General features: G+C 50.4%; 1 protein-coding gene across 4 annotated transcripts in view; it reads left to right on the forward strand.

Moving 5' to 3' along the window:
- ASAP1 (ArfGAP with SH3 domain, ankyrin repeat and PH domain 1) overlaps positions 1-17,553 on the forward strand; it is a 350,653-nt gene extending 333,100 nt beyond the window's left edge. For all 4 annotated transcript variants that reach the window (XM_036830057.1, XM_036830056.1, XM_036830054.1 and 1 more), the window contains 5 exons: positions 3,345-3,414; positions 5,958-6,016; positions 10,361-10,815; positions 12,595-12,717; positions 14,806-17,553. In XM_036830057.1, the coding sequence (XP_036685952.1) occupies positions 3,345-3,414; positions 5,958-6,016; positions 10,361-10,815; positions 12,595-12,717; positions 14,806-14,880 (782 nt within the window). In that variant the 3' untranslated portion in view covers positions 14,881-17,553. The remainder of the gene's footprint in view (positions 1-3,344; positions 3,415-5,957; positions 6,017-10,360; positions 10,816-12,594; positions 12,718-14,805) is intronic.
- Positions 17,554-19,502: the final 1,949 nt, after the last annotated feature.

Genomic DNA, 19,502 nt, shown 5'->3' on the forward strand with positions numbered 1-19,502 from the left:
TTGCACGGAGGGAGGAAGAAAGGATTGAGCTGTTTCCATGCTTCTGCTTCTCCCTCTGGTGCTATCCTATTTTTGGAAATTTTTCGAAACCACGCTTCTCTGCCCAGGCACAGCAGGTGGCCTTTGCCTGGCTCTGAGGAAGACAGGATTCCTGTCCGCCAGACCACAGGTGCCTCCCCACCCAGGTGCGCAGGAAACCAGGCTGTGGGTGGAGGGGTGGAGGAGTCCACTCTGGGGGCCTTGTCTTTATTCCGCAGCACCCAGTGACTGCTCCGTGCGGACACTGGGCTCCAGTGGGGCTGCAGGGACGGACAAGGCAGAGCCCCTGTCCGTGAAATGCTCACTCGGTGAGGAAATAAATCATCTGCATTTTTGTTACATCTCATCAGGGAGCTCAGAACAACCATCTCCGTTGGTGTCATGCCCCCTGTGGTCCAGCACCGTGAACTACACTCCGTGGTTTCTCTCTCATGATATGCTCGTGCCCATCTAGTGAAGTAGGTACTGTTATTCCTGTTTTAAAGATGAGGGAACTGAGGCTGAGTAGAAAAAGCAGTGTCATCAAAACTCACACCCGCTGGTCGGTGGTACAACTGGAATTCAAAACCAGGCTTGTCTGGCTCCAAAACCTGCACCCTGAGCATCCTCTGTGATGAATGGTTGTAGGCTTACCGGGGGGTGTGGAGAGACCGAGTCTGGCTTGGGAAGAATTCTCAGAAATTGACTTTGGAGAGACTCTTTGAAGGTTACAAAGGAATTTACCCCAAGTGGGAGGGGATAGGTGTTGCAGGGAGAAGGAACAGAGGGGGCAAAGTTACAGAGGCGTAAAAACACACAGTGTCTTTGGAGCGTGGCCAGAGGGGAGGGTTAAATGAGGACACTGGACATAGGAGCTGTGGCTGTCGGGCCACAGCCCCTGACGTGATGGCTTGTCTGTGTGACAGAGTGGGCGGCCCCGGGCAGAGCCTGGGGCTCTTGCAGCCTTTATGGTCTCGTATTCAGTCTCACGCCTAATAGGGTTAAGAATCACTGGTTTGGGGTGTTTTCTACCTGGAACAGAAATTAGCAGATGCAACAGCTTATTCCCCTAATATAGAATTTCTTTGACATTTTGATTGTTAGGGCCCATTTAAATCTGAAAGTGTGAGATTTGAGCACCTTGCTGAAGAGAAATGCCTGCCTTAAAGGAAGTCTCAGCTCGAAGGATGTCGTGAGAGGCTGCCAAAGAAGTCCTTCATTGTTAAGTTACAGACTCGTGGAAATATACGGATGGTTAGGAGGGGTGTCTTAGTAAAATAAATCTATATTTGAAAGTCTTTGGCCCTGGTAGCACCAGCTGAGCTTGTTTCTTCTCATATGTGTGTCCTGAAGTTAAAGTCCTGTCCGGGAGCGCCCGCCTTAGCGCTCTCCCAGCTGCTGCCTGTCCTGTAGGTTCGTGGGACTGGGATTGGAGGGGCAAGTGTGGTGGTTGAACACAGGCCCCGGAGGGGCGCTGCCTGGCTTTATATCCCAGCCCTGGCCCTTACCCGCTGCTTGACCTTGACCTTTGCTTTACTTCTTTGTTTCTTCTTACACAATATAAGTGCCTTCCATTTTATATCTCATAGACTAGGGGGTACCTAGCACAGTACCTCACTCATAGTAAGTGCTCAATACACAGTAGTTGCTATTACCAATGTTGCTGTTGGCACATCACGATGGGTAATGAAAAGCGCGTGCATTTGTGTACAGGACCGCCAGGTACATCGTGCGACCATGTGACCTGTGGCCGTTGGGTCACTTAACCCTGTCTCCTCATCTTTAAAATGAGGACAGGGCCGGCTCCTCCTGCCGGGAGGAGGGAGAGCGTGGGCGCCTCTGCACAGTGAGCATTAGTGCGGGTGCTCGCGCGGCCCGCCCCCTTCACCTCCCCCCTTCAGCCAGCCCGTCAGTGCCACCCGGGAGGCACTGCGGGCATCCAGGCAGGGGCGGGGACTCTGCAGAAAGAGGAGCACTTGGGGTGTCCAGGGCAGTCGCTGGAAGGGCGAGCAGGCGAGGAAAGGGAGCAGCACCCCAGAGATGGCCGTGCCCTGCAGGTTCCTAGGGTCCCTCCTGGGTGTCTGGCGCTTGGGCTCCTCCCAGTGTGGAACGGGTCGCAGAAGAGCCCACTTTGATTCTGGCCAGTCTCTCTGTCTCTCCTCGACAAGCCCGTGGATTTGGTCTTGCTGCTCCCCCGTTGAAGGTGTTTCACTGTTCAGGGTCCGTGTCCCCAAGAGAGGACTTTCCGTGCCCCTCTGACCAGTTCACTTTATTTACTTATTTATTTATTTTAATAAATTTACTTATTTTATTTATTTATTTTTGGCTGCGTTGGGTCTTCGTTGCTGTACATAGGCTTTCTCTAGTTGCAGCGAGCGGGGGCTACTCTTCCTTGTGGTGTGCATGCTTCTCATTGCGGTGGCTTCTCTTGTTGCGGAGCACGGGCTCTAGGCGCACGGGCTTCAGTAGTTGCGGCTTGCAGGCTCTAGAGCGCAGGCTCAGTAGTTGTGGTGCACGAGCTTAGTTGCTCCACGGCATGTGGGATCTTCCCAGACCAGGGCTCGAACCCGTGTCCTCTGCATTGGCAGGCGGATTCTCAACCACTGCGCCACCAGGGAAGCCCATGACCAGTTCACTTTAGATGCTATTTCCTTCTCCTCGTTTCACAGCACCCAGCCCTGTCAGCATCCGTCTCACCCCATGTTATCAGTATCGGTCGTGCCTGTGCCCCTCACAGGTGGGATGACATACTCTGAAAGAGCAGTGAGGTTTAACTTGCCTTTGTGCCTCCTGCTCCATGTTCATGCCTTGCACATAGTAGATGCTTAATAAACATTCATGTTTCAATGAATGATTAGTAAATAAGTGATTGAGGGCCTTGCCCAGCAGATGGCCAGTCACCACCACCCTGCTGAATAATGGTGTGTACACACACACACACACACACACACACACACACACCCAGTGGTTCCCAGTGGTGGTCCCCTGGCATGGGAATCTGTGGTGAACTTGAAGCCTTACTCTGCTTCCCCTTGCCACCAAGCTAAGGACAAGATTCTGAGCCTACGGGACATCCCCCAAGTCCTGTGACCTTGGAGGCCTTGCCAGGGAGCAGACCACTCATCTCTTTTAAACATTTAATAGGAACAAAAACATTGTCAAGACCCAAACCGGTTTGTTGTAATGTCAGAAATGTGTACTGTTGTAGCTTGACGCTTTTGACTTCCTTTCTGGACCCTGAGGGTGGCCTGCCTGCCTATTCCTATGTCCCCACATTCCATTTCCTGTTGGAAAATGTGGCTTTTCACATTTGATCTTCCCCCTAGGTAACGACGTGGGTCCGTCATCATCCAGCAAGACCGCTAACAAGTTCGAGGGCCTGTCCCAGCAGTCGAGGTGAGCCATCTCCGCACGTGCTCGCTTGGCAGGCCCACAGTCGCCGTGGGCAGAGTTACAGAACTGGGTTTTAGGGGCCATCTGCTCAAGGGGTGGCCTGCCAGCTGGCACTGATCGTGCTGAGAGCCTGAGTTCCCCTCGGTTTGCAAACGCCCCTTGGCAGACAGTTCTCGAGGCCGGGTAGGGTCTGCAGACCTTGTTTTAGGGGAGCACCGCTCTCCACATCCAGGTTCCTGGCGTGAATGGACCCCCCCCCACCGAGGATCGCAGAGTCTGCCAGAATGAGTTCTTATTTTCAATTTTTTAATTGAGTCATTTTGTTTTGTTAGTTTCCCTCTTGGCTCCATTTTACAGACTTGGGAATAAAAAGATAAATCTCAGGGAAATCCAGTAGTCTAGAGATTTTTCAAACATAAAAATATGACTCTTTCCCAATTCCCTGTCTGTAAGACTTTTTGAAGCTAGGCTAAAAGGGGGGCGCGGTGTCCCTTTCTCCCTCCGCCACTGAAATGAGGTACTTTGGAAGGTCTTCTGTGGGTAGCATCTACCCAGTCCCAGCACAGAGGGTTTTCTCGAGAAGTGTGACCCAGGTAAGGACACAAGGAGCCGCTTCCCAGAGCTTGTCAGAGCTAAAAAATGAAGTCCTCACTTCTTTTAACGCCACTGTTTCGTTTAGTCTTTATGACCCTGTGAGGCAGCCGGGTCACTGCTGCCTTCAGTTTTATATGAGGACACGGACCCCAGGAGTTTAAGTGGTAGCAGATGCAGAGCTGGACTTACCCCAGGGGTTCTCAGACGCCACGTTCCACAGCCTCCCCTTCCTCTCGCCATGCCTGCCCCTCCACTCAGCCCTTCCCCACCTTGCCCTGGGGGGCTCTAAACCGCAGGACAGGTGGTCTCCTTCCAGAGGAAGGAGAGTCTGACGCAGAGAAAGTGCCCACAAAATGTTTTTTACATGGAATCAAGCCCCCCACATGTACACGCACACGTATATACATGTACACACACACATATACATGTACGTGCACACACATATATGTGTACGCGTACACAGACGTACGCACACATATACATGTACGTGCACACACATACGCGTACACGCACACACATGTATGTGTACTCACACATGTACACACACACACATATACATGTACACACATGTATATACATGTACACACACGTGCACACAGCCCCACCAGCAGCATAGGAAGAAGCCTGGGTCCACGCACACACAGTGTTGACCCCAGGTCTCCCATGTGAGGCATTTCCGAGCCTCTGGCTTGGCCTCAGTACGCTGGTCAGGAAACCATTGAACTTACGTCCGTGATGGGCAGGTGTGCGTCCCTGCGAAGATGCTGAGGCCGAGACACACACTCCAGCAATGTTCAGAGCAAAGCCCTCGCGCGTTTACTCTTTCCAGTGTGGCTTCGTCTCAACAACCTGATCCTCCAGTAACCCAGAGACCTTAGGATTTCAAAGGAGCCGAGGAAGGAGCAGTTAAGATCAAGGGTGATTTGTCGGCCAGGATGGAAGACGCTTGCATTTCATCTTTTTTATTGGACTCTTGTTTTCTTTTTGGTTGGTTTGCCTTTTCCTGTCCTTTTAAATGCAGTTAGGCTAGAAAGAAGGGGGAAAGCCAGTTCTTAGGCCACCAGAGGACAGAAAAGGATAAATGAGGTAATAAAAGGGGCTCTTGGCAGATACAAGTCCAGCACTTGGATGCTATTGCTGTTTGGGTCTGCAGTGCTCCCAGTGTCCTCTGGGAATAGATAGAGCCTCTTGTTAAAGGAAAAGAGTGCGTTGCAACTGAGAGATGCCACCTGCAACGCTGGCATTTCAGTGGTGGCAGGGGTGTGAGGAGTCACATGATGTCAAACAACACAGGGCGGCTTCTGTGCCAGGGGCCTGCTTCCCCGGGCTTTCTTCCTCTGCTCGTTTACAAGTCGCCCAAAAGGAGGAAAAGCTCAGGGAAAGTCTGGAGGCCTGAGACCCAAGCTGTTTGCTGTGGTGCAGAGAGAGACAACATAAGGGCTCTGGAGTCAAACAGCTGGGTCTGAATATCCAGCTCCACCACTGACCAGCCTCGGGACTTTCTGCCGGTCACTGAAGCTGCACAGGCTCCGGTTTCCTCTTGTGAAAACGGAGGTGACAAGAGTTATGTTTTGGGGTCGCGTGAGTTGAGTTACTTCTGTGCAGTGCACTGGGGGCACGACCTGCAGTGTGCCAGGCGCTTTCATAAACGCTGTTACCTCTGGGGAAAGGTTTCAAGAAGAGGAGGAATTAGGCTCTATCATTCAGAGGGTTGGTTGTTTCGTGACTTTCCCTCTTGACTCCATTTTGCAGACTTGGGAATAAGAAGATAATCCTCAGGGAAATCCAGGCAAACTTTGAATTAGGGAAAGTAAGCTATAATCTTTTGTTAGAGAAATTATGAAAGACTTTTTAGATAATTCTGTAAACTCCTGTGACTTCCTTGAGTAATATATATCACTGTTGATTTTATAGCACTTTGAGATCCTAAATGATTCTTATTTATTAATTAGCACCAGTTCTGCAAAGACTGCCCTTGGCCCAAGAGTTCTTCCTAAACTACCTCAGAAAGGTAAGATTTATCTTTTTCATATTTGCATGTAATTAGAGTGTCGCTATACTCTCCAAGGGGACAGGGGTGTCTGTCTCTTTTGTTCCCTGCTCTATCTCAGATGCCTAGAGCAGTAGCTGGTACGTAGTAGATGGGTATTTAATATTTGTTCAATGAAGAAAAATATTTATAGGCTCAAATTTTGTGATTAGCAAAACACCAAACTCTTCCTTAAAAAACACCGTGCTTTTTCAGAAGACACATCATTAGTATCCCCAGGTGCCATTTCTTCTCTTGCAAACATGATCAGAGAGACCTAGGAACCAGTACTAGCTCTGCCACTTACTAGCTGTGTGGCCTGGGCGGGGGACTCCGAAGCTTCACTAAGCCTCAGATTCTTCACCTGTCAGTGGGGCCAGGACACCTGCTTCACCAGGTTTTGTAAGGACGAAATGAGATGTTGCTTCAGAAAGGCTGGATTTTGCTGACCGGCATCCCCATGTGGTCATTTAACATGTTCCTCTGTCCTCTGTATTTCCTAGCAATTGAAAGTTGGATCAAGAGACCCGATCAGATACAAGTTCAGGCTTTGCACAACTCCTTCCTGGGTTGTGGTGCGTTCTTCAGTTGAGAGGGACGTGCCATCTGATTGTCTCTCTTTGAGTGAAGTTCCCAGCTGCTGATACTCAAAGCCAAGATCCATTCACATATCCTCTGTTAAGACCACTCCACAAGGCCGTCGGCGGGTGGTCAAGCTCAGCCCACCTGCATGCAGCCTTTGGCCCGGCTGGTTACTCTCTCTGCACTTGGCCTATGGACACCGTCCTGTTCTTAGGGCACTGACAGTCCCTGCTCCCCTCCTGTGCTGGGCCCTCCTCGTGTCCTCAGCCTCCAGAGGTTGGCTCGGCCATGGTCACTTCTCTTGTGAATATGCCCTCATTCCCTGGGGAACCCACCCTGGCATCTCCACATTTTCCACCCAGCCCAAGAATCCCTCTATAATCTAAACTCACACACACCCGCCTCTGTAATATCTCTGCTCTATCACATGTCTAATAGGCTGCTCAGCTTAAGATTTTGAATACACTTATGACCCCACCCCCCAGACTTATTTTTCCCACAGTGTCCCTATCTCTTACAGGCGATATTGTCCAGGTCCAAGTGTTTGGGCCTTAAAACCTAAGAAGGAAGCTCAGCTCCTTCCATCCTGCCATGCCCCACATCCAGCGTTTCCACACGTACTGTTGGTTCTCCCTTCCATGTGTCCTAACATCCAGGCGCTTCTTCCCATGTCCCCCACTCTCACCGCGGTCCACGGGACCATCACCTCTTGTCTGGACTCTTGCAGCCTCCTGCCTGGTCTGCCTGCCTCTGCCCTGGCCCTGCAGTCTTTCCTCAACAGAAGAGCCAGGGCGATCCATGTTAAATCAGTCACTCCTGCCCCATCCATCCAGTGGTTCCCTCTCTCACCCAAAAAAAAGGCAGAGTCCCCGGATGTGTTTCGGAGCCTCCTGAGCTGGAGACAGAGGGCGTCTGTGACATCGAGAGGGACGGGGCTGCAGCTCCTTCTCCTGCGTGCCCCCCTCCCCCCGAGCACCTGCCACCAGCTGGCACTTTCACATGGACTCTCCTGGCCACATCTCACTCTTTTTCCCTCCCAAACATCACCCATTTTTGAAACCCTTCGGGCGCCTTTTAAAAGGCTTAATTAAAGCCTTCTCAACTGGGGACAGACTGCTGCACAGAGCCATTTGTTTAAGGAGTTTTAAAAGGCAATAGTGTAGAAACCTCAGGGGATCTTTCAACCTGAACAGGGCCACCATAGTTCTGCACTGTGATACAGCTACCTGGTCCCTTACATTCTTCCACAGTTGTCATCATAGTGAAACTACAGTTTTGCATCCTGGGTTTTTCCACTTAGCATTTCGACATACGTATTTTTTCAGGTGTCCGCGAGCTCTTCGTGAATGTCGTTAGGCTTGCGCTCTTCCACTGAGTGGGTGCCATCCTCTGCCCGGCACTCCCTTTGGTGGAAACGTGGGCTTGGGAGTGTGCGAGCTCTTTCCTCCCCTTCCTTCTCCTCCTCCTCCTCCTCCTCCGCCTGTTACGTCCTTTGAGTCCTTTCTCAGGAACGAACCATATTTGCTTGTCTGTCCATCAGAGTTAAGAATGCAGTTCAGAAAGGACTTTTAATTAGAGAGGGGGAAAACCCAAAATCAGCTTGGAAATAAAATAGCCAGAGATTGGGCAGGCTTCCTTGGAAGAGAAACTGTCTCTTTCTTATTTATTTGTATTATAAAAGTAATATATATTCATCCCAGAAGATTTTAAAAATACAGATAAGCATAAAGAAGAAAATACAAACCACCTGAAGTCTCACCACCAGAATAAAGTTTGATCTATCCTTTCAGTCTTTTTCCTATGCTTTTTTTAATGTCGCTATGTAAGCTGATTTTTATCACATAATAAATCAAGAACCCTTTCCATGACATAAATTACACTCTTACTGGCTGCATAGTACTCCATTGTCTGATACCAGGACATATTAAGCAGTCTGTCCTATTCCACATTCACCCGGTTCACAGTTTTTTCACTATAAACAATGCCATGCTGAACACCTCAACACAGGCATGTCAGTGCCTGTCTTTGATCCCTTTTTAGGGATCCCCCAGCTTCTCCCCCATCACTGCCTCAGGTAATCCCCCAGCTTCTCCCCCAGCACTGCCTCAGACTGTTGTTTACCACAGTATCTGACTTCCAAGAGAGGAATCTGATGGGCCTGCTGTCAGTTTCTGAGCCGAGCCACATCGGCTGAAGCTCATGGGCCAGCCTAGGAGCAGGGTGTCCTTGAACTTGATTTCCTTAGGAAGGGACGTGGCTGGGCAGGCTGCAGTCAGAAACAGCTGCAGTACAGCTTGTGACAGTTTACAATACTGGGGTTTGTCTTTCTTTTTTAAAAAATAAAATTTTAAGAATATCTTTCTGAATTTTATATTTCTAGAATAAAATTTGGCTAGTTTGGCTCACTCAGTGTGGCTTAGTCAGCTGTGTCCTCATTGAGCACATACTATGTGCTTGGTGAATCCTGGCCTCAAGGAACCTTGTCTAGCAGTAATGATGATATTCTGATATACCTAGAGCCTGCCAGGTGCTGTTGGCAAATTCTTTACGTATGTCAACTCATGTTTTAGAGATGAGGAAGGTGAGGCACAGAGAGGTCGTGTAATTTGCTCACGGTCACACAGCTAGTAAGTAAGTGGTGAAGCCTGATTTGGAGACGTGTCCTTAGTGTCCTAAGTTCTACTGGATAGAGCTGTGCAAAGGTTTCAACAGACTACAGAATTTCCAAGCCACGGAGTACCACGCAGCCATTAAAGAGAAGGAAGAGGAACTGACTTAGAAATTCTCCCAAACATATTAAATGAGGAAAAAACAAAGTTGCAAACAGTGTATGTATTGTAATGCCATTTATGGGTTTTAAAAAGTAATTCATACACCCATGTATGTGCACCACTCAAATGGAACAGAGGTTACCTCAGGGGTGGTGCGTGGGCGGGGTGAGGGAGGAATCTTTTCCCTCTTACATAGTGCATGAATCATATAAAATGTGGGGAATTAATAATATTGTACATTATGATGCTGCTGTAGAACGGAATAGACTGCAACATTAAGAATATATGCTCACTGGACTTCCCTGGTGGTCCAGTGGATAAGACTCTGCGCTTCCAATGCAGCGGACCCGGGTTCCACCCCTGATCAGGGAACTAGATCCCACATGTCGCAACTAAGAGTCCACATGCCACGACTAAAGATCCCGCATGCTGCACCTAAGACCCGGTGCAGCCAAATACATAAATAAATAAATATTTTAGCTATAGATATGCTACTAATAAAGAATTTTTATTAACACAGGAAATACTCTTGCTAAAACAGTATATAGATAAAAGCAGATAAATGTCTTATCTATGAAGAATACATAGAAAAGTCCACAAGGAAATTACATCAAAGTATTTTAAATGGCTACCTTTAGGCAGGAGGCTTATGGAAAACTTTTCCTTTAGCTCTATACTTTTCAGTTTTCTGTAACCTGTATTATGTTTATAGTGGTGGGGTTTTTTTATTATTATTATTCTGGATTAGTTTGGATGTCCTGTTCATAAACTGAAGCATAAAATCACCCACTGTAAGGTGGATACCTCCCAGGCTTCCGACTTTCACCTTCTTCAAAGCAGGCCAGCCGTGCACCTGCATCCGGAGCACTCCCTCGGGGTTGCTTCTCCTCCATGTGACCGTGACAGAGGAAGGCAGTGCTGATCCCCTCGCGTCCCCGTCCAGTGACCCCCCTCTCTGTGTTGTTTCCCGCAGTGGCACTAAGGAAAACAGAGACCAGCCATCATCTCTCCCTCGACAAAGCCAACATCCCGCCCGAACTCTTCCAGAAGTCATCGCAGTTAGCAGAGTTACCGCAGAAGCCGCCACCCGGAGACCTGCCCCCGAAGCCCACGGAACTGGCTCCCAAACCCCCAATCGGAGACTTGCCACCTAAGCCGGGAGACCTGCCGCCCAAGCCGCAGCTCGCAGACTTGCCTCCCAAGCCGCAGGTGAAGGACCTGCCGCCCAAGCCGCAGCTGGGAGACCTGCTGGCGAAACCCCAGGCGGCAGACGCCTCTCCCAAGGCCCAACCGCCCCCAGAGCTCGTCCCCAAGTCACACCCGGCCGATCTCTCCCCAAATATCCCGAAGCAGGCGTCCGAGGACTCCAACGACCTCACGCCCACCCTGCCGGAGACGCCCGTGCCGCTGCCCAGGAAGATCAACACGGTGGGTGGGCGCCCGTCTCACCCGGCCGGCCCAGCTCGGGCATCCTGGGGGCGTGGAGCCTGGGGGTCGGGACCGGGCTGTGGACCCCGCAGACAGACCTCAGGACCTGCGTTCCCTGTGACCACGGGGGCTTGGCCACTTAATTACGTGCCCTGAGCCTAGGTTTCCTTATATGCAGATCAGAGCTAGGACAGTGCCCGAGTTCATGGGTGATGAAACGCAGTGACAGATGAGCAGCACCCAGTAACACTCAGCAAGTGGTCGCTCTTGCCTCGGATCCTTGAGGAGGAGACCTTTCCTTTCCCAAGGTCACAGGAAAGCAGTCTTCCTCTCAGGGTCCCGAGTACCTCGCTCCTCTGCTTCTCACGGCATCTTCCTGGAGGAATTGGGCGCAAAGCCCCGAAAGACTTGCACCAACACAGAATTTGGTTTGAAGTCTCCCATTCCATCATTGTGCTGAAATGCTTTCTGCTCTATGATATAGCCATTTTACTTTAATGTAAACATGCTTTTCACCCCCGCTGCCCGCCCCAAAATGTTTTTTTGGAAAAACGGAGCTCTGGGAAGATGCACGTGTGCCGTCTGTCCTGCCCGTGGCCGCGCCCTCACAGGGTCACGAGCACCCGGGTTAAGGAGCACAGTTAGTGGGGGACTAAAAGCCTCTACTCACATCTTACTATAAAAAACCAACGTTGCAATTAAAGTGTGTCCCTTCGGTACTAAAGGAAAAGTGAGACGAGTAAAATCCATCCTCCCCTGGGTGGGAGACCATACACACGTTCATCAGCGGGTGCTTGCTCTTCTCCAGGGCACCACGCACGGCCTTGACGTGCGCATAATTCCAGTTTGTGCTGCTGCACGCTTTACTGTTCATCTCATGTAGCCCCCCCTGTCATAAGTGGCCACACACAGCTTGCTCACGGAGTCAGAGCTGAGAAGACTTAAGATCTCTACTGGCCACAGCTCCGCCGGCCTCTCAGACCCCACCAGCTCCAGCACAGCCTGGGGAGAGGGCTGCACAAGCTAGCGGGTCGTCAGGGTGACTGACCGAGGGAGAAACCAGCAGACAGAGAGGAAAAGCGCTTGACCCAAAACTTTTAGAGAGACAGCTTGCTTTTTTTCTTCCTAGTTATTTAATAAGCTGGGCACCAGAAACATCCTTTAGAAGGTCATTTCCCTATTTCCATCTTCCTGTTTGCAAAGAACTGGAAATCCAACAAATAAAAGCCCGAGTCAAAATGGGTCAGAAGCTAAAACGTTTTGGGGAAATGCCTGGCGTCCTCCCCGCCCCAGGCTGCCCTGCCCTGCCCTGTTTAACCAGCGTGTGCTGACTCAGTGCTTTGCACGAGGGGCTGAGAAATGTGTTTATGCCGCACGTTCCGTGTGCAGAAGCTGCACGTCCTGCTTTACAGCATGTTTCCCCAAACCATTTTTAGACTCTGCTGTCATCTCTGCAAGCCACCGTGGGGTGGGGAAGGGCAGAGCGCTTTGCAGTTTTGGGTGAAGCTGGATTTTGGTCCCTGCCCGTGATGTTTGCTGTCCGATGGAAGTCATCGGTGCTGCCTGCTCGCTCACGCTGGGCTCTGCCCTGCTGCTCGGGGCGGAGGGGCTGTTGTGTCTGGAGGGCACCCAAGCCTCGGGGCGCCTGCCCACAAGCCTCCCCCCTTTCACCGAGGAGAAAGTGAGGTTTAGGGAGGTTAACTCACTCGCCCAAGGTCAGTGTGTCTTTCTTTCCCTTCGGTCTGTCCTGTGAGCTAAAACCCTGTTTCTTTCTTGAAGGGGAAAAGTAAGGTGAGGCGAGTGAAGACCATCTATGACTGCCAGGCAGACAATGACGACGAGCTGACCTTCCTGGAGGGCGAGGTGATCGTGGTCACCGGGGAGGAGGACCAGGAGTGGTGGGTACGTACCAGTCGTGAGGACAAGAGCGCCCCGGGGCCTGCCAGGCCCGCCTCTTAACCGGCGGCCAGAGCTTTGAAACCGGGTCAGGAGAATTCACCTTCGCACATGCTTTAGCCTTATCACACCACAACCTGTAAGCTCTAGATGTTTTCCGGTTTTCCGGCCAAGCTCTGCCCAGGCCCTGCCCTTCACCACCGTGCGTCCTCCTTCCCGAGTTCCATCCTTCATCCCGCCTGCCGTTCTCTTTCTGTCAAGTGGGGCATGATCCCTGCTTCACGTGACTTTAGAAGATTAAATGAAGATATCTAGGACAACTCCTTTTCCGTGAAAACCTGCTGCCCAGGTGTCAGGAAGGAAAGGCATCCCTGTCCTCCCGCCGCGGCCCTTGAAAGTGCCCCGGTTCTCGGTGACTGCAGGGGCGGCTGACGTGTCCACAGCTGTCTGGGTTGCGGCCGGAGGGAGCCTCCAGTGGCCCTGCCAGGCAGAGGTGCAGCGGGCAGAAGCCGCCTATGCTTTTCCTAGTCGATCATTTCCCGACCCCAGCGTGGAAATTCTTCTTCCTTGGCAGCCTGAGCCCCTCCTGCCCAGAGGGTCCCGGTTCTGTCTGCCGAGAAAGGGACCTGTGGTTCACAGCTGAGCCAGCAGAGCCTGCTGATGCCCAGGAACGTGTGCACGTCCACACACACACATACACACACACACACACACACACACACACACACGTGCACACACATGCACTTTTGGCTTCCCCTCCTTTGGGCCCAGACAGTGACTTCAGATTCTTGGCCACAGCCGTGGGGATTTTGCTCGGACTGCAACAGTGGTTCAGCCAGGGGCAGTTTTGCCCTCCAGGCACATATGGCCACATCTGGAAACATTTTGATTATCAGGACCTGGGCAGGGTGGGTGCTTCCTGCTTCTGGGGCGTAGAAACCAAGGCTTCTGCTAAGCATCCTACAGTGTTTGGAAAAGCTCCCACCCCAGGGAGCCATCTGGCCCCAATGTCGGGAGTACCGAGGTTGAGGAACCCTAGACTCTCTCGCTCTCTCTCTCTGACAAGGGAGTCTGGCAGCTTAGACTCTTGAGAAGGAGATGGGCCCTAAAGGCCCAAGGTGACTCACTCTGAGGCCCTGGATAAAGCGTGTCCTTTTAGTAAGCCTCGGTTTCCTCCTCTGGAAAGTGGGGCATGAGTCTAAACTCACGTGCACGACACCAGTTAAGACCCCGTGAGATGGGTCGGCCAGGCCTTACTCCACTCTCCAGGAGGGAAGCTGGTGCACAGTGGCCCCGGTGACCGCCCAAGGCCACAGTCCTGGTAAACGAAGGCAGCAGCCCTGGGCTGACACATAGCTCCTGCTCCAGCCACCCTCTGTGCGGCAGGCACTTCATGCAGGGAAATGAGAGCGGGCCTGGCCACCCCACCCATCTCTCCCCGTAATTGTCATGTGAAGCCAGCGTGCGTGTCGGTATTCTTTCTCCTCATAGGATTCTCTTTAATGCAGTTAATGCTGGTGTAACTGAGGTTATTAGGAACTTTTGTCAGGTAACCATGGCTTACAGGTTTAGGCAGCAGACGACAAAACGGCCATAAAACTTGCCCTCGTCCATCTCAAACTTTCACAGTGTCCTTCCCCCGCACAACAGCCAGAAAGCAGGTTCTCGGTACACAGAGGCCCTTCCATGTACATAATCGTTAGTGTAATCTCTCAACAAGCTGAGAAATAGGGGCTTTTTAGCCCCACTTTACAGACAGGAGGCTTAGCACGGTTTGCCTGAGGTCGCCCAACAGGAAAGGTGGCCAGACAGCCTGGTTGAGCACGTGGCTGAAGCTGCAGCCTGGGCGAGACTGTAGCAGGTCTCCCCCCTCTCTGGGCCGCTGTCCCTTTGTGTATAAAGTGAGGGATCACGGGACTGTACCTCCCGGGGCTGTCTGCGGGTGCAGTGACCCACGTGAACGTGGTCCTCCCCCGTGTGGTGCTTTCGTGTTGTGTCTCACCGTGGCCTGCATCCCGCCCGGGTCCGGGCCAACTCCGGGGGCTCTGACCCACCGGCCACCTCCAGCCTGACACCTCTCCTTTCTCCCTGCAGATCGGGCACATCGAAGGGCAGCCCGAGAGGAAGGGGGTCTTTCCGGTGTCCTTTGTCCACATCCTGTCTGACTAGCAAAAAGCAGAACCTTCAGACTGTCTGCACCTGTCATGCAAGACTGCTGCGTCCACGTGGCCCTGTGCTCACCGTGTATATAGCTGCTGTCACTGAGCGGGAGGCTCCCGGAGGGGCCGCCGCGGGAGGGGAACATAGCGTGTGTTGTAAATACCCTGTGGTCTCTGCCTTCACCAGTATTAGGGTAGCCTTGGGACCCGGTGCGCCTTACTGGTTTGCCAAAGCCGTCCTTGACATCTAGCACTTACATCTCTCTCTATGCTGTTTTCCAAGCCAACAAACAAAAACAGGAATATAGGAACTGCTGGCTTTGCAAATAGAAGTGGTCTCCAGCAACCGTTGAAGGGCATAGAGTTGCCTCTCTGTTCCTGACAATACAGTATTCTCCATTGTGTTACTGAAAATGCACCATTAGCAAAGAGGTGGGTTCTGTTTTCCAGGTGAAACTTTCGGCTCCATGACAGACCAGCCTGTAGTTATCTGTGTACACAGTTTACAGCTACAAAAACCGACCTTGGTATTTATTACAGAAAAGTGCTCAGTTAAATGTAAGTGTTATTCCTTCAGCAAAATATTCACTGACCCATAACCTTGGGTGGCATTTTGCAGTGCCCAAAGCCTCGTGCAAGTTTAGACAAGTGGGTTTACACTGTCTTAAGAGGATGAGTACCCGCCCCTGAGATATTACCTCATTATGCAAAAATAACATATCCTTCATGACTATTTTCACAGAAGTTTAAGACATCTGATGAAGTTCAACTTTCAGAAACCAAGGACTGCCAGAAAATATTAGCCTCTACATTATGCATGCATTTAGAAGCTTACCTGAAATCTGCCTTTTATAAAGGAATAGTATGGATAAGTTGAACTGTACATTTTTTAAACTTGATTGCCATTAAAGGAGAGATTATAAGGTTGCAACAATTTTTGTTTCCAGTCAGTCATTTGGCTTTCTCAAGAGTATGCATTTACATATCACTTTATGAATTAGCATCCTTCAAATGTGTTAATGCCCCCAATGTGTCCATTTTAAAGTCTTTTCTGAGTTTTGTTCTTGATAAATTTAAACTTTCAAAAGATTATTCAAGAAGATGACGAATTCAAAAGTCAGTTCTGCACATCATTTATCCCCCCTGCAGAATCCAGGTGCTGAAACCATCCTTCTCTTTTTCCATTTTCTTTACTAAGCCCCAGTCATAGATAAGTTTTCCAATCTCCAGCTCCGTTCAGTAGACACGTTACCTTCGAGTCAATTCATGACCACGTTCTTGAACGCTGCTGTGAATTGCACTGTGAAACACGCTCTTTCTGCCGGGACTCTCTGCCCCTCTCGGTTTTCTTCTCATCCCAGCTGTGTTCATCAGACCATTAAGAATATCGTGAGTTTTTCAGTCTTTTACGTCAGTCTGAATTTTGGGAAAGGATACAGTCATTTCACTCCACAGTCAGTGGGGCTGCTCTCTGATTCCGAGGCTCGTGTGTCGTTCTGGCGTTAAGTTCGCTTAAACTGCTGTGTTGGCAACAGCACAGAAAACTAATATTTTTAAGCAGATAATCTTGGCGATGAGTAAGAAATGTTCATTTCACAGAAGCACAACTCCCAACCAAACCCTTAGGGGAAGCCTTCTTTAATAGAGTCTAGAGTCAGTGCTCAGTGAATATTAATTTAGTTCTGCTTAAGTGATTACTATGAAAACTTTGAATAGCCACCTAATCAATAAACCTTGCATGACAAACCTGCAACACATCAGCTGTTATTGGAAAGTGATTTTAAGCAATTGCTTCCTCATCGTCATGCCACACGTGAACCCCACACAGAACAAGACACCGGGAGCCGGCCGACGTGCTGGTGTACCTGGTTGACAGTGTTCACAGCCTGTGTTTAAGCCACATGGGTGTCAGGCCAGGAAGTCACTGTCTGAAGTTATTTAGTGTCCCAGTTCATTCATTTATACTTCTTAAGTTGTATTGAAGCACCATTCATTTTTGTGGCCTACAGTATTTTCAACTGATCTCAAAATAAACTGGCTTTTTAAAAAAACACAAAAGGTAGATGTCTAAAATTACATGGAGTCAATGTCTATTTTTTTCCCCTTTTGGAGTGACTTTTACACAAGTTCCTTTTTTTTTTAACACTTCCGGTTTTGTTTTGTTTCTTTTCTTCTGGTTTTGTTTTTGTTTTCCATCAGGAATTTGAGTTCTCTCTAACCCAGCTTACTGTGGGACATAGGAAAACTAGGTATAAGTACCTTTGGCGACCTTGGTTGAGTTTGAATCTGGTATTGTTCTTAAACTCAGTGAGCCACTATCTGCAATTTTGTACATGATATAGAGTATTTTGAAGGTATGGAACCTATGGAAAAAATAGCTAATTAGTTCTTTCTCCCCCCCCAGAGGGGAAAGTTATGTTCTGCAAATAGTGTGTGTCTTATTTTACTGTTGAACAGCAATTGCTATTTATTTTTTTATTGCCTAGAACTTGCAACATGTTGTATAGGAATCCCATAGCGCCACGAGTTAAATTCCGAATTCCCATCTGGGTGTTACGCTCAAACATCAGTACACTCGTCATTTCACATGTATTTAATGTGACAGTTTTCAAGTACTGTATGTGTTAATTTCTACTTTTTTTAATATTTAAAATTGCTTTTAAATAAACATATTCTCAGTTGATCCCAAACATCTGACATCAGGCCATTTTGTGAGTTGTCCACTACTCTTCTGATTGGAGGAAATCAAAACTTCACTCGGCTGTGCTTTTGGGGGGGGTGGTGTAGGTAACACAAGTCATTCAACTTCTACATTAAAGCTCACTTTGGTTAAGTAATGTGCTTCCCTCTCCTCGGCTTACGAACCATGGACCTCAATGTTTTGGTTTTCCCTCCCTCCCCCCCTCCCCGCCCTGCCCAATTCCCACTCCCACCTCCAGGCACCCAGCCTGCAGTCATGAAGATTACATGTTGATGCACTAAAAGCTCTTGGATGGTACCCAGCACAGACCAAGCGCTGTGCATGCACTTCTGTCATGTTGCTGTCACCGCTGGTGCCACTGCACTGTAGCAGACCCAGGTCCAGGCACCGGGCCAGCGTTATCTCATCTCGCCCTCCCAGCATCACAGAGCTCGACAGGAGGCTCGGGAAGAACCATTACCGCGCAGCGGCCATGGGGGTCCGGGTGAGTGATTCTGGCTCCAAGGCCATCCTCAGAATTTCCACCACGTGGGAGTTGGTCAGCATCATGACATTCTAGCCAGGGAAACGCAGCCGTGGAAAGCTGACCGAGACCACGGCGTTGAAGATTCCGAAGTGTTGGTCTCAGCATTTCTTTTGTCTCCTTTCGTGAAAGTTGGTAGATCTTAACACCTGTTCACACACCTCGGCAAGATAAACCCTACAGACCAACCTGTGGGGAAAATGGGGTTTGGCACGGAAGCCAGTGACTTTCCATCGGGATGTATCTGGGAGAGGTGACCATAATTACCTGGGTGTTTCAAGCCATAATTACCTGGATGGCAGCCAGCTTTCCATCTAACTACAGAATGCTTCAATGGTTGCATTGGTTATGTATTGTTTTAAACCTGGAGCAGCCTCTCTTTGAGCTCGACACACTGGCCCCCCGTTGAAAGCATCCCCTCCAGTATGCTGTGAACCCCCCGTGGCCCGTCTCCCAGGAATGCTAGGAACAGGAGGGCACCCTGATCTCTCTCCCTAGGGTCTTTCAAGCCCTGGACGGTAGATGGGCAGCTGTTCCCTGTACGCGGAGTCGGTCCTCTAGGGGGCAGAAATCCTCCTTCGGCCCATCTTCAGATGAGGAGATGCACTCGTAGGGCTGAAGTGGCTTGCCCAAGGTCACAGTGAGTCACGGCAGCAGGCGGAGCCCAAGGCTTTGTGGCCTCGGCACCAGCCTCCCTGACCTCTCCCTCCCCAGCCCTGCTTTTTGCTCCTCTCTCCTGACCCTGTGCCCTCCGCCATATTTTTTAAGTCTTCCTCCCCCCAGAATGTGGTGTATGTGCGGCAGGGGTGAGGTGGGAGTGTTGATAATTATTGGGCAATTGAACCTACTCTCCTTTGCCCCCCATGTGTTCTCATCCATCCCAAATGGAAATCTTTCATTTCCCTGAATCTGCAGTATGTGGGTAATTTGAAGCCGGTGGGCTTCCTGGAGGAAGGGGGTCTGCGCCCATCCTGGGGGCCTGCATGACTGAGCAGGTGAAGGCAAAGAGCTTGGGCTAAGGCTGGTGGGACAGTGTGTGGCGTACCTCCAGCAGCCGGAGCAGGGACCAGTGGTGAAGGCACAGGCAGGTACCCCTCCCCAGCAGTCGTGCACCCCTTCTTCCCGGGGTGCCCCTCCCGCACGGTAACTGCTAACCTGCATCGCGGCCACGGCACCGGGCCCAGTGCCTTATCAGCACGACCGCGCTCGTCCCAGCCACACTATGAAGCGGAACGTTTATCTTACCCGTTTTACAGTTTAGGAGACTGATGCTTAGGTGAAGATGTAACTTGCCAAAAGTCAAGTCGCTTGTGAGGGGCGGGGGTGGACTTGAACCCAGAGGTCAGGGCCCGTGTGGCTCCCAGCCGTGACCTTGGGTTGCCTCTGCTGCTACTGACTGGGTCCGAGC

This window comes from Balaenoptera musculus, chromosome 17, assembly GCF_009873245.2.
Source record: "Balaenoptera musculus isolate JJ_BM4_2016_0621 chromosome 17, mBalMus1.pri.v3, whole genome shotgun sequence".
NCBI classification, from domain to species: domain Eukaryota; kingdom Metazoa; phylum Chordata; class Mammalia; order Artiodactyla; family Balaenopteridae; genus Balaenoptera; species Balaenoptera musculus.